General features: G+C 45.2%; 1 protein-coding gene across 3 annotated transcripts in view; it reads left to right on the top strand.

Moving 5' to 3' along the window:
- Nucleotides 1-14408, top strand: part of VWCE (von Willebrand factor C and EGF domains) — a 67882-nt gene that overhangs the window by 7691 nt on the left and 45783 nt on the right. For all 3 annotated transcript variants that reach the window (XM_066583187.1, XM_066583186.1, XM_066583185.1), the window contains exons 2-4: nucleotides 9470-9564; nucleotides 12671-12760; nucleotides 12845-12880. In XM_066583187.1, the coding sequence (XP_066439284.1) occupies nucleotides 9470-9564; nucleotides 12671-12760; nucleotides 12845-12880 (221 nt within the window). The remainder of the gene's footprint in view (nucleotides 1-9469; nucleotides 9565-12670; nucleotides 12761-12844; nucleotides 12881-14408) is intronic.

Here is a 14408-nt window from a genome sequence, read left to right as displayed (position 1 = left end):
AGAAACTTAAGCCATGAGCCCAGCGATCAAGGGTCCTCATGTCTCGCGGTCCCTACTGTAACCAGACACATGATCCAGCAGCACAGGACACAGTTCACAGAGCAAGCTGCAACACCAAGGTAACAAGACACATCACATAGCAAGCTGCACACAAAGTTAACATTACACAAGCTATACAGCAAGCTGCACACAAAGGTAACAGAACATAAGCCACACAGCAAGCTGCAACACAAAAGTAACAGGACAAGTCACACAGCAAGCTGCAACACAAAGGTAACAAGACACAAGCCACACATCAAGCTGCACACAAAGGTAACAGAACACAAGCCACACAGCAAGCTGCACACAAAAGGAAACAGGACTGCTTACCCTGGACACCAAACAAACACTGAAAGAGGCCTGTATGTATATATGAGCTCAGACCCTGGGGGTTGGCTGGCAAGAGCAAACCACACCCAGCCAGCTAAACTATCCCTCACCCGTGAAGGTGTGCTCCTGGAACCCTTTAGAACAACAGACTCCAGCAGCACAACCTGACAGTACCTCCCCTTTAAAGGGGTTTCTGGACCCTTAAGGCAAAAAAAAAAAAAAAATTATGAAACTCCTCCAACCATGCACTTGTAACACAGGACTTTATACTAAGGGCCTGACTCCAACACATGCACACCATACAGGAGAGAGTAACATATTGTGCACAACTAAGCAGGACTATTGCGCCTTATACAAAAGGCCACAGAACAGTAGCCTGCACAGAAAATGCACCAATCCAGAGGAAAAAAATGGCCACCCTCCCTACTGCGATAGCATGCACAGGACTTATCCATATGGGCCTAGTGCAGATGCCAGCCATTCAGCAGGGAAAGGGATAAAGCTCAGGTACATTCAGCACAGGGGTCTGCAGCAACAGGTAAGGCTGGTCATGTTCCGTCCACAGGGTGCACCTCACTACAGCACAGACGCCAGAACTAGGAATTCAGGTGGCTAGATGCAGGACAGGAGACTGACCATAGGCTGCAGGGAGGATGGCAAGGCCCTCCCTATAGGCGGAGTGATTGCCTCGATAAAGGTGGCCCCGCACTGGAACCTCGGACCTGACAAACCCTGCAAAGGAGGTCAACAGAACCAGGCAGAAATTTAGACATTATGCATAACCCAACATACCAAAACAATGCATACCAACACAATGCATGCCAACATAATGCATACCAACATGATGCACGCACCCCAGAAAGCAGATTGAATAGCTGAATATAAATATGAGTGATTAGTTCGTAAAGTGGCCAAGACACTTAAGCCATGAGCCCAGCGTTCAAGGGTCTTCGTGTTTCGCGGTCCCTACTCTAATGAGACACATGATCCAGCAGCACAGGACACAGTACACACAGCAAGCTGCAACACAAAGGTAACAAGACACAAGCCACACATCAAGCTGCACACAAAGGTAACAGAACACAAGCCACACAGCAAGCTGCACACAAAAGGAAACAGGACTGCTTACCCTGAACACCAAACAGACACTGAAAGAGGCCTGTATGTATATATGAGCTCAGACCCTGGGGATTGGCTGGCAAGAGCAAACCACGCCCTGCCAACTAAACTATCCCTCACCCATGAAAGTGTCCTCCTGGAACCCTGTAGAACAACAGACTCCAGCAGCACAACCTGACAGATTTAGACCAATAAATTACAATCTTTTTCTATAAAACTACACTCATTATCAAAAAAAAATTAAGCTCCTAGATCAGGAGTTTCAAACTCATTTTCACTGATGGCCACATCTGGCTTTAAAGGGCCAATTGCAATTGTGAGACTGTATAGTAAAAGTGACCCCCATAGTGACACCACTAGTAATAGTGTCCCTACCCCAGTAATAATAGTAACCCCCATAGTGGCCCCAGTAGTAATAGTGACCTCCATAGTGACTCAAGTAATAGTAAAGCCTGTAGTGGCCCCAGTAATATTGACCCCCATTTGGCCCAGTAGTAACAGGGTGCCCCATAGTGGCCTCGGTAGTCATAGTGACCACCCAGAGTAGCCCCAGTAGTAAATGTGCTTGACATTTGTGTCCTAAAAGGAGTTGTCTGAATTGAATGACACTTTCACTGTCTGATTGTAACGCTTATATAAATGAGTGATTACAATATCAGATTAAAATAATAATTTATTGCAGAAAACTGACTCTTTGAAGGGAGACTCTAGTACCCTGTTGTACCGCCTCTAGCTTGGATACAAGATGTGATACTGGCAGGCATGGAGGCTCTAGTACCCTGTTGTACTGCCTCTAGCTTGGATACAAGATGTGATACGGACGGGCATGGAGGCTCTAGTACTCTGTTGTACTGCCTCTAGCTTGGTAAAAGATGTGATACGGGCAGGCATGGAGGCTCTAGTACCCTGTTGTACCGCCTCTATTTTGGATACAAGATGTGATACAGGCGGGCATGGAGGCTCTAGTACCTGTTGTACTGCCTCTAGCTTGGTAAAAGATGTGATACGGGCAGGCATGGAGGCTCTAGTACCCTGTTGTACCGCCTCTATTTTGGATACAAGATGTGATACAGGCGGGCATGGAGGCTCTAGTACCCTGTTGTACCGCCTCCAGCTTGGATACAAGATGTGATACTGGCAGGCATGGAGGCTCTAGTACTCTGTTGTACTGCCTCTAGCTTGGTAAAAGATGTGATACAGGCAGGTATGGAAGCTCTAGTACCCTGTTGTACCGCCTCTAGCTTGGATACAAGATGTGATACAGGCAAGCATGGAGGCTCTAGTACCCTGTTGTACCGCCTCCAGCTTGGATACAAGATGTGATACAGGCAGGCATGGAAGCTCTAGTACCCTGTTGTACCACCTCTAGCTTGGATAAAAGATGTGATACTGGTGAGCATGGAAGCTCTAGTACTCTATTATACCGCCTCTAGCTTGGATGCAAGATGTGATACGGGCGGGCATGGAGGCTCCACTACCCTGTTGTACCACCTCTAGCTTGGATGCAAGATGTGATACGGCAGGCATGGAGGCTTTTGTACCCTACTGTACTTCCTCTAGCTTGGATACAAGATATAATACAGCAGGCATGGAGGCTCTAGTACCCTGTTGTACTGCCTCTAGCTTGGATACAAGATGTGATACAGGCGGGCATGGAGGCACTAGTACCCTATTATACCTCCTCTAGCTTGGATACAAGATGTGATACGGGTGGGCATGGGGGCTATAGTACCCTGTTGTACCACCTCTAGCTTGTATACAAGATGTGATACAGGCAGGCATGGAAGCTCTAGTAGCCTGTTGTACTGTCTCTAGCTTGTATACAAGATGTCACACGGGTGGGCATGGAGGCAGAGACATAACTTGAAGCTTCTGGGCCCTAATGCAAAACCTGTAACAGGGCCCCCAGCTATAGTGCTTTATTCATAGTACTGGACCCCCTATATGGAGAAGAGAGGCCTTATGGGCCCCCTAAGGCTCCTGGGCCCGGGTGCAACCGCATCCCCTGCATCCTCTATAGTTACACCCCTGTATAATACTATATATTGATGCATAAATACATCCAGTCACACTACACTAAGGCCGCATGTCCACGGGCAGGTCAGATTCCTCATGCGGGAGCCCATAGCGGAATCCGACCCTGCTCGCGGCCGAGGACAGTGCTTACCTGTCCAGGTCTTCACTGCGGATGTGTGCAGAACCACGGGCCGGGATGTCGGTGCACATGCACAGTAGAGTTTTGTTTTTTTTTATCTCCTGCTTTCCTGCGGAATCTGTGGCTCGTCCACAATTGAATTATGGACGGGCCGCGAATTGGACAGCTTCCAGCGACTCCAATGGAAGCCATCTGTGCGGGAATCGCAGCAAAATGGAGCATGATGCGATTTGTTTTCTGGACAAAAAGGTCTGCAAAACAAATCTCCATGCTTTAATTCAGCTGCGGCCGCCCATGTCCTCCTATAGCCGGCTTGAACTGCGAATTCAAATCTGCCCGTGAACATTGGGCCTAAGGCCGGATTTACACATCCATGTTGCGCCTGAAAAATGTGAGCACAACTCGCATCATACAGAACACAGACACCCACCCTTGTGTTGCCCAATATCCACGGACCCTACAAGTTGCATGTCCTATTGTCGTCCATGAAGACAAGAAAAGAGCATGCTGCAGTTCTTTTTCACACAGACCATTGGTTTGTGTGAAGAATGGTTCGTTTAAATAGCCACACAGGCTATTATGGGGCCGTGTGCTGTTGTGGAATACATGGGCCGAAAATATGGGGAGCCCCAAAGGTGCCAGCCGAATGTTCATTTGAATGATAGCTATCCCTCCCTACCCTCTATACACATGCATGCTCAGATCAGCCAAATTTGCATGTGTTCTCATTGGGAACAGAGCAGTAAGACACCTCTTATTTACCCTGAGAACATCACCATTAGAGATGAGCGAGCGTACTCGGAAAAGCACTACTCGCTCGAGTAATTTGCTTTATCCGAGTATCGCTGTGCTCGTCCCTGAAGATTCGGGTGCCGCTGCGGCTGACAGGTGAGTCGCAGCGGGGAGCAGGGGAGAGAGGGAGAGAAAGATCTCCCCTCCGTTCCTCCCCGCTCTCCCCTGCAGCTCCCCGCTCCGTGCCGGCACCCGAATCTTCAGGGACGAGCACAGCGATACTTGGATAAAGCCAATTACTCGTGCGAGTAGTGCTTTTCCGAGTACGCTCGCTCATCCCTAGATATCACCATACAGTTAGGACATCACCATAAGGTAGTGACAGTTAGACTGATTACAGTGGTATGTATGCTGTGTTTATCTGTGCAGTAGTTTTGGAGAAACTTGCATTTTCCTAGTAGCAGCCAGACACAGAACTAGTTCTGCATATTCATGAGCTGCAGGCTAGCCACCCTCCACCTCCAGTAGTAGGCAGACAGCTGTCAATCAATGACTTGTGGCAGGAGTGCCTGGAGCTAGGTAGAGTTCATGAATATCCTGGAATACTTTAAGTAGTCCTCTATGTATTTGCTGCTACTGATAAAAGGCAAGTTTCTCATATAGGCCTATATATACAACTTTGTGTGAAGGATATAGGGTCAGTGGTTCAAACCATGGCACAAAGTCACAGACCCTGCACTACAGACAATGCATCCCACTCTGTAATTTGCCATTGGCAAGGGATAATTTACATGGGACAACTGTGAGGCGCTATTGCACCCAACAGGTGCGTCCCAAACTATCACTGCTATGCTTTCACACAGGAGTGATAGTCATTCAGTGACTGAAGGTGCAGATCACCTGAGATCTCTTCCGGCTGCCCGCCTCCATTCATTGTGAACAGGCAGTCATTCAAAGATACAACTTTAATTTCATTTATAGTGCTCTGAAAAATGAAAGCTGCTCTGTGATTGGTTGCTTTGGGCAACAAAGAACCCTTTTCTTTTAGACAGTTTCATAAATCTACCACAATTTAATGGAGATCATACCAATAGATGTTGTAGAACAGATGTTCCATACACAGATACAATGAAAACTGATTCACATATAAACAGTACTGTTTTCCCATACTGAGCAATCAGATTACAGCGATCTTTTCTAAAGTAGGTTGTCATATCAAAAGAGGGCTACTATGTATTATCTGAATCCATGTAGGGTATATCAACAAAAACTTTCTTGAGATGCATACAACATTACAGAGGTTAACACTGTGGGAAGGTCTTGACCTTTTCCCATTGGAAAGTTTATAACGTTGAAACGTAATATTATATAGTGCCTATTCAATGAATGGAATTAGAGATGAGCGAGTATACTCGCTAAGGCACATTACTCGAGCGATTAGTGCCTTTGCCGAGTATCTCCCCGCTCGTCTCTAAAGATACGGGTGATGGCGCGGGTGACAGGTGAGTTGGGTGAGTTGCGGCGGGGAGCGCGCGCGGGGGGTGGGGGGAGAGGGAGAGAGAGATCTCCCCTCCGTTCCTCCCCACTCTCCCCGCTGCTCCCCACCGGCCCCCGAATCTTTAGAGGCGAGCAGGGAGATACTCGGCTAAGGCACTACTCGCTCGAGTAATGTACCTTAGTGAGTATACTCGCTCATCACTAAATGCAATACATGTTTGCCCTGAGTCTGCCATTGCGTGATTTATAACAGAAGAGATTATGAACTGGAAATATTCAAATGTCCCTTAATGTTATCGGTGAAAAGTAAATTGGCACCCCCCCCCTCCTTCCAAATTTGATACAGGGAAAATACTCAGATTCACTACATGCCTGCCAAAATGCTGCCACCTAACAGTAGTGCTGCCTAAGGTGAAGTGGATGTGTAACGGTGGTGAGGGAACATACTCCAACGTATAACGTGCTCAAGACTGTTTGATGTTGCAGGTATTACTATTTTGGTTGTTCTGTACCTTTGAATGGGGGACGGATAAAGTTGGCTTTGTGCACTCAGTTCTGGTCAGGTGGTGTGAAAGAGGTGGAACCTTTGGCCTACCACCAGTGTGGAGCAGCCCTGAAAGAAGACGGAGAGGTTCGAGAAAACGCCTACGGTGGAACACGATTGACGGAGTGCAGTGACTCGCAAAACAGCCCCTATGGGGTGGGAACTATCTTGCTAGTAGCTTAGTGGACTTCTCTCGAACTTAAGGATATTTCTATAGATGGTGCAACCCACCCTGATAACAAATTTTTATGTTCTCTGTGATTGTCTCCATCCACCTTGCTATATGTTATCCTCCTTTTTCCCCTTCAATTGTCTTTTATAATGTATTGGGTCTTCTCACATGGTCTAAAATTAGGTTCAATCAGCTTGGGACTGGTCAATGGTGCCTCAAGTACAAGACTTGAGTAGGTAGGGATACATTTATTTACTTGCCTTTCACATATCATACATAACATTAAAAACCACAAACAGGTGACAATGGCACCTGTCAAGCAAACATGTAAGAGATTAATCGGATGTTTTTGACAGATCCAGTTTGAGAAATGGGACAAGTAACTCAATTACTAACTCTTTAACCTCAGTGATGCTCCCTAGAACTTTTGCCATGTGAGTTGTGAAAGCCATCCTGTCACACCAGGAGCTAGAGCGTCCGACCACAAATAAGAGGAACAGAGACTCTTCTACTTTTGCTGTGCTTTTAACCCCTTAAGGACCAGGCTGTTATTTACCTTAAGAATCAGACACATTTTAGCGATTTTTATCAATGTGGTGGTTTAACTGCACTATTTGTTTTACTTCAGCTACCAAAATAATTTTTGCTGCATTTTGTTTTCCATGACATATAAGGCTGTTTTTTATTATCTTTTTCACTGATTTTTTCCCCGTTTTTTTAGTTTTATTAGTGGTAAAAAGCTAGAAAAAAATGTGTTTTACATTTATAGTTTTTAAAAAAAATTAGTATATTTACGCTAAAATAAAGTATGGAAATAGGTTCCTCATTTTTTTCTGGACATTTTGATATATAATATGTTTGGTTTTACTATTTTTTATTTATATATTTTTATTTTATTCTGTAATTTTGTTTTACTTATTAATGTAATTATTTTTTTACCATGTCCCCCACGACGTTATATAAAACCTCTGGGGGACATTCACATGTTTTGTTTTTTTATTACACACTTTCCCACTGTAGCTGGGGCATCCATAGGAGGCCCAGTTACAGGGTAAACATCCACTGTTGTGACATTAGTCACTGGCAGAGATGATCAGGGTCTTCTAGGACCCTGCAGCTCTGCTGTCCCAGGGGATTCTGGTGGTCACGTGACTGCCGACTCCTGTAGTGGAAGAAACACTTTCACTTCATTGAGCGCTGTGTACTCGGAGTAGGAGAAGGCAGAAAGGGTTAAAAACTCCTCCTGCCTTCTCCTCTGGGTTATCAGCTGTCACTAACAGCTGACAAACCAACATGCTTCTGATTGATTGCAGAAGCAGGAGCTTTAATCCCCTCCGTATTTTTACTATCAGCTGGGATTAAAGCCCAGGAGCTAGTACCGTAAATTTATGGTGCTTGGTCCTAAATGGGTTAATAACGTGAACAAATATCTTCAAAAGGTCTGCAGATGCTGTACTTTTATTGACTTGTCACAAGGTAGGGATGCAAAGGTCACAGTAGAGCATAGAGTTCAGCACCGAAGCATGTGGTTAAAACTCTGTTTCGCCACTACAGACTTCTTCAATCACAAGCAGGAATTCTGCGTGACTCCCATACCCTCATTCACACTGCCTTCACTGCCTTGACCCCAAACTTCCTTGAGGAACACTCACTTCCTTAAATCAATATGTAGGAGCAAGAAAAATAGGCAACTGTAAGGATCTGAGCTGCTTAGACAAGGGCCAAATTGTGATGGCTAGACAATGGCGTCAGAGCATCTAGAGAATGGCAGTTTTTGTGGGGTGTTCTCAATATGCAATGGTTAGTACCTAACAAAAGTGGTTCGGTGAAGGGCAAACTATGAAGCGGTGACAGAGTCATGGGCACCCAAGGCTCATAGGTGCACATTGGAAGTGCAGGTTTATTCATCAGTATTTTGTACCTGTGCTACCTCCTCCATATTGCATTTTGTCTGTTCTCCATGCTGCTGGGAGTGGAGTTTGTACCGGCCCTTGGAACTCTGTGCCAGCAAATCGATAAATTTGTCTACCTTCTGTGGTTTTGGTATAGATTTGATCCCTTTCTCAGTGATTTGTTTCAGGTCTGATCTTTCTTAGCAACTTTTCGATCTTGCTAACACGCTATCCTACCAAAAGTAATTGGACACCTGAGCAAGAATCAAAAGTAGTATTTATTACCTATGTTAATACTCAATGGGGCTTCTTTTGGCCCTAATGACATCAGATACTCTCCGTGGCATACTTATGCCACTACTAATGTCTGATACATTTCAGCTGATATTTCCCTCCATTCATCCTACAAATGTCTGACAAGTTCAGGACACGTGACACATTAATAAGACACGAGCCGTTCTACTGATAGGGGTGTCCAAATACTTTTGGTAGGATAGTTTAGAAGATATTTCAAGTGTAGGAAACACCCTTCTTTGAAATTTATATGCCCTATTCCAAGTTGGCAAAAACGGAATATTACTCCTCTTTAGAAATTAAGACTTTTGTGGATATGTGACTGCTTGCTTGTCAGTGATAGTCCATATTCTACAATTCACATTCCCTACATGTTTTTTTTTTGTTTGTTTGTTAACAGTATGGTGAGTTTACTTTTTGGGGTGCACTATACTTTATTTCATAGCCATTTGAGTACCATGGACAGAGCCTAGACGGCTACTACATTAATATAGAACACCACCATTGACTATGGCGACCTGTATATGCAGATATGCATTAATATAAACATGCTGTTTCTGTACTCACCATAATTGTCTTCTACTGTTTTCACCAGTTTTTGAATGATCACTATCTGTTAAACCAAAAATGATTTTCCACTATGTATGACTTTTGGATGACATGTTCATTACACCTTTTTTCTTTTTTTCCTGCAGAATGCGTTCTGGACCTCATGTGTGTTTCTCAGGTATGGGTAATGGATGTTGTCCAGGTTGGACAATTTCTCCAGGCACCGGACTATGCCTCCAGCGTAAGTTTCCTGTAATCTGTCAATTTGGAACCTTTCAGTGCTGTGAATAAGTTGTATGTGCTACCTAATTTTTTTAGGATATCTCATTTAGAGATGAGCGAGCATACTCGCTAAGGGCAATTACTCGATCGAGGATTGCCCTTAGCGAGTACCTGCCCGCTTGGAAGAAAAGGTTCGGCTGCCGGTGGCGAACGGGGAGCGGGGGAGAGTGGGGAGGAACGGAGGGGAGATCTCTCTCCCCCCCCCACTCCCCCTGCTCACTGCCGCAACTCACCTGTCACCCACACCGGCAGCCGAACCTTTTCTTCCGAGTGGGGAGATACTTGCTAAGGACAATGCTCGGTCAAGTAATTGTCCTTAGCGAGTATGCTCGCTCATCTCTAATCTCATTAAATTTGTAAATCAATCTCCAAAAAAGCACATGTAAGTGCTAAAATCCAGCTAGACTAAAGGCCCCCCATACACATTAGGGAAAAGTCATCCAGACCTACTGATTTCGATGGGAGCAGACAACTATAGTATTTATATTGGAGCTTGCCAACTCAAGCTCAACAATTAACCCTTTGCAATCCAATTTTGGATTCAGGGTTTTCCTAAGGGGCTTTCTCTTTCTGCCATTATACACTGGCGCCATCTACTGGCTAGAGCCAGTACCGCAGTATGTGACATGCTGAAGAGGCCCCCCACAACAGAGCGGCCGGCAACATACAGTAAGAATACCCTGCTGGACGTCTTCCGACATCAGAGCTGCACAGGCTTCAATCAGAATGTAGGAAGACGTCAGACAGTGGATTGGGAAAGGTTAATGTCAGAGAAAAGAAGGACCAAGGGTGTTGCATTTTAATGCGTGATACTTTTGTTCTCCCTGGAAATAAACCACTGCCATAGGTCTCTCGCAGTAGCTTACCTCCGTTTGCCCAATGGAAGCACATGAATGCCTGGCCAAACCAAGTGTTCATGTATATTGGGGGAGATGTAACTGTTGATTGAACAAACTTTCAGCAGACAGCTATTGAAGATATATGAGTACCGTTCTTGATAAATGTAACAGTAACATAGTAGGTAGGGCCAAAAAGACATCCGGCCAACCAGTTCAGCCTATTATCCTGCTGAAGAAGGCAAAGTAGCCCCAAAGAGGTAGAAGCCAATTATCCTCATTTTAGGGAAAAAAATTCCTTCCTGACTCCAATCTGGAAATCAAAATAATTCCCAGATCCCCGACCCTTCTGAAGTAATCAGTGATATAACATCTAATATTGTAATGCTCAAGAACGACATCCAGACCCCTCTTGAACTCTTTTAGAGAGTTCATTACCATGAAAGGGACAGAAGAGGGCAGATATCTGACTGGTTTAGAGTGCTGAGAACAGCATTAGCACCGCACCATGAAAGACCAGACCCCTCAGCCATCATGGAGAGAGAACATATGCATCTCCAAAGGTCACATAGAAGGATGAAAAAGACTCAAAATACTGATTAAACACAATTTCCGAACAATAAGAAACAATTTCAAAGTGTTATGTGTGGATTTACAATATATGGGGTCCACAGTTGAATACTATTTTCATGACACCCATAAACATTTTTGAATATACTGTAGGGGTGCGCTACAGAGGATGGCCTGGAGGGGGCAACAGACAATCAGTCTGATGCCTGAAGCAAGACGGAAAACACCCACAGGTGTGGTCAGTGCTATAAAAAGGGCTGTTCCTATGGCAGTGAAAGAGAGTGCAGGGCTGCCAGGCCCAGTGGGACAGCTCAGTGGAGCTGCAGGGCTGCCAGGCTCAGTGTGTGGCTAAGAAGGCCAGAGGTGGACAGGGAGACGCCCCTCACCTCCATACCCAGGAGAGGTGTGTGTATGCCTGGGAGATTCAGGCTACAGTAATCTGTGACTTCCCAAGTGAGCAGAGAGGCGCTGTGGACGAGGCACTGCATGGTTCCAGCAGGACCCCTGGAGTACGCCTACCCTTGGACTAGAGCCTGAGAGACTGAAGGTATAAGGACCAGCTGCGCTCTGGACATCCACAGGTCTGTGCAGCTCTATGGAGTTATATGGTCTCCTCAGCTGAGGATTTACCTGCTTCACCTCCGGACTGTGGAGGGTTAAACTTGACCAGAGACTTTTGTTGTTGCAATCATTTATTGTTTATCTGGAGACCCAGTCGTTTATGTTGCTGTTAAAGACTGTATAAATAAACCAAACAAGAGGAAAAGTGACCGTTTGGCATGATATGTACCCCCCGTGTTGTCACAATACCTATTAGCATACCTGCATGGAAACTCAATATCCAGTAGTTATGTGCAGGTTGAATAGTTACAGAACTCAAACTAAAACAAGACTTAAAATTGCAAGAAATGGTTTAGCAATCAGTTCTTAGGCCTCATGTCCACGGGCAAAATATGATTTAAGATCCGCAGCGGATCTCCCGCATGCGGATCCGCATCCCATAGGGATGCATTGACCACCCGCGGGTAGATAAATACCCGCGGATGGTCAATAAAAGGGATTTTAAAAAAAATGGAGCATGAAAAAATCTGGACCATGCTCCATTTTCGTGCGGGTCTCCCGCGGGGACGGCTCCCGCGGGCTTCTATTGAAGCCTATGGAAGCCGTCCGGATCCGCGGGAGACCTAAAATAGGAATTTAAAAGAATTTACCCATCCGGAGCGGAGCGGGAAGGTCTTCTCTTCCTCACGGCCGGATCTTTCTTGCTTCGGCTCGGCGGATGTGCCCGGCGCATGCGCGCGGCACGTCGGCGACGTGCCGCTGGCGTGACGAATTCATCCGCCGGCCGAAAAAGACGATCCGGCCGTGAGGAAGAGCAGACCTTCCCCGCCCGCTACGGATAGGTAAATTCTTTTAAATTCTTATTTTCAGCGCTCATGTCCGCGGGGCAGGAGGGACCCGCTGCAGATTCTACATGTAGAATCCGTAGCGGGCCTGATTTTCCCCGTGGACATGAGGCCTTAGAGATTTAGTCGCTGGAGACCATTGAACTGTATTCAAAGGTCACTAAACATGAATATTTTGGAGGTGTACAGCTTATAATATAATGTCTAGTGGCAATTCTATTAGTAACCCCGTAAACATATCTTTATCCTGCAGCTCTGTGCGTCTATGGTTGTGGCAGTGGGTTCTGTGTAGCCCCCAATCTATGTTCCTGCAGAGATGGCCATCAAGGCATCACGTGTTCCGGTAATTATATATTTCTTATACCCAAGTGTCTTTTGTCTAATGTCTAAACAGTCCCAAATTTTCTAAAATGTTATTTCATTTCAGATCATTATACCAGTGAACGCGAACTGGAAGATAAAGGTGGGTGACATGCTATTGACAGAACAATACAGGGAAAATGCTGTAGTAAGCAATGAAACATGACGCATTCGAGACCTTAACCCTTTCCAATCCAATTTTGGATTCAGGGTTTTCTAAAAGGCTTTCTCTTTTTGCTGTTATACAACGGTGCCATCTGCTGGCTAAAGCCTGTGTGTGTGTGTGTGCCAGAGAGGCTCCAATAGTGAAGTGGCTGGCAATAGATGATAAGAATACCCTGTTGGACGTCTTCTGACATTGGAGCTGTACAAGCTTCAATCAGAATGTAGGAAGACGTCAGATAGGGGATTGAAAAGGGTTAAACCTATAGAAACTGGATGTGTTACAGATGGGTTATGGCCCTTTTACACTGAACAATTAGGAATCAGATTCTTGCTGGATTGCATGGATAATTGGGGATCGACGTGGGGCTCACCGCTGAGACTTCTGCCAATCTGGAAAATGGGACTCCAGTGCCGCGCTCTCCTGTCACTGTGGGAGTCGCTTCTCCCCCCGCAGTGACATCACTCTGAATAGAGTTCAGGCCGAGCATGCGCAGTCAACGCTCCATTAATTTCAATGAGGCTGATGGAAATAACCAAGTGGCACCCGCTCAGCTGTCTCGGCAGTCCCATTCCAAGTGAATGGAGTGCTAATACGCTTGCATGACCTGCACTGCAATCAGTCTCCTCCTCAACGTGAGGTGGCAGTAACCCCACAGTCAAGAAGATGGCGGACAAGGAACTCCCGTACTCGAGATCGGCAGGGGTCTTATCGGTGAGATCCCCACCCATTAGCAAGTTATCCCCTATGCTGTGGATAGGGGATAACTTGCTATTTTGATACAACCCCTTTGAGATAACTTTCTGCTCTGCACTATTATAATCAAGGTAAAATATGTCCCATCTGTACATGGATGCAGCCTAAGGGTACATTACATGGGTTGATAGTCACCTGAGTGATCACTCAAAAAAGCCTCTAGGTAGGAGGTGAGCTATAGTGGTTACCAGTACCTATCAAATCAGTATATGTGGTATTTCAAATATATATTAGTAAAAAAGCAAAAATGGAAAAAAGGAGGAATGTAAATGATTAAAATGACAATTATACATACAAAAACATATGCATTGCAGAAAAAAATTAAATATGATCAACACAATGTAAACTAAAGGGTTGCCCATTAAAAGGTAAAAACACCCTATAGGAAGCCAGGTCATGTTCCAATATGATAGGAGGGAAATAGGCCTGTTCCATATGACCTTGTGCTACAATATCCAAAATTAAAAAAAACAAAAAGCAAATATATGTCAATCATCAATGTAGAAGAATGAATTCCTAGGAAATTCTAGGTCTACCTGTAGCCCAACGCATATCACATTTCTTGGAGTGAGTCTGTCAGGTTGAACATGTTGTCCAAACTGCAGGCATGATGTTACAGAGCCAGAGGAGCTGAGCAGATTGATATATCATTTTATGGGGAAGCAGGATACAAAAATGTATACAATAGTCCCTCAACATACAAAATTAATTG

Source organism: Eleutherodactylus coqui, chromosome 11 (assembly GCF_035609145.1).
Source record: "Eleutherodactylus coqui strain aEleCoq1 chromosome 11, aEleCoq1.hap1, whole genome shotgun sequence".
Classification (NCBI taxonomy): domain Eukaryota; kingdom Metazoa; phylum Chordata; class Amphibia; order Anura; family Eleutherodactylidae; genus Eleutherodactylus; species Eleutherodactylus coqui.
This window is presented reverse-complemented; position numbering and strand designations above follow the sequence as displayed.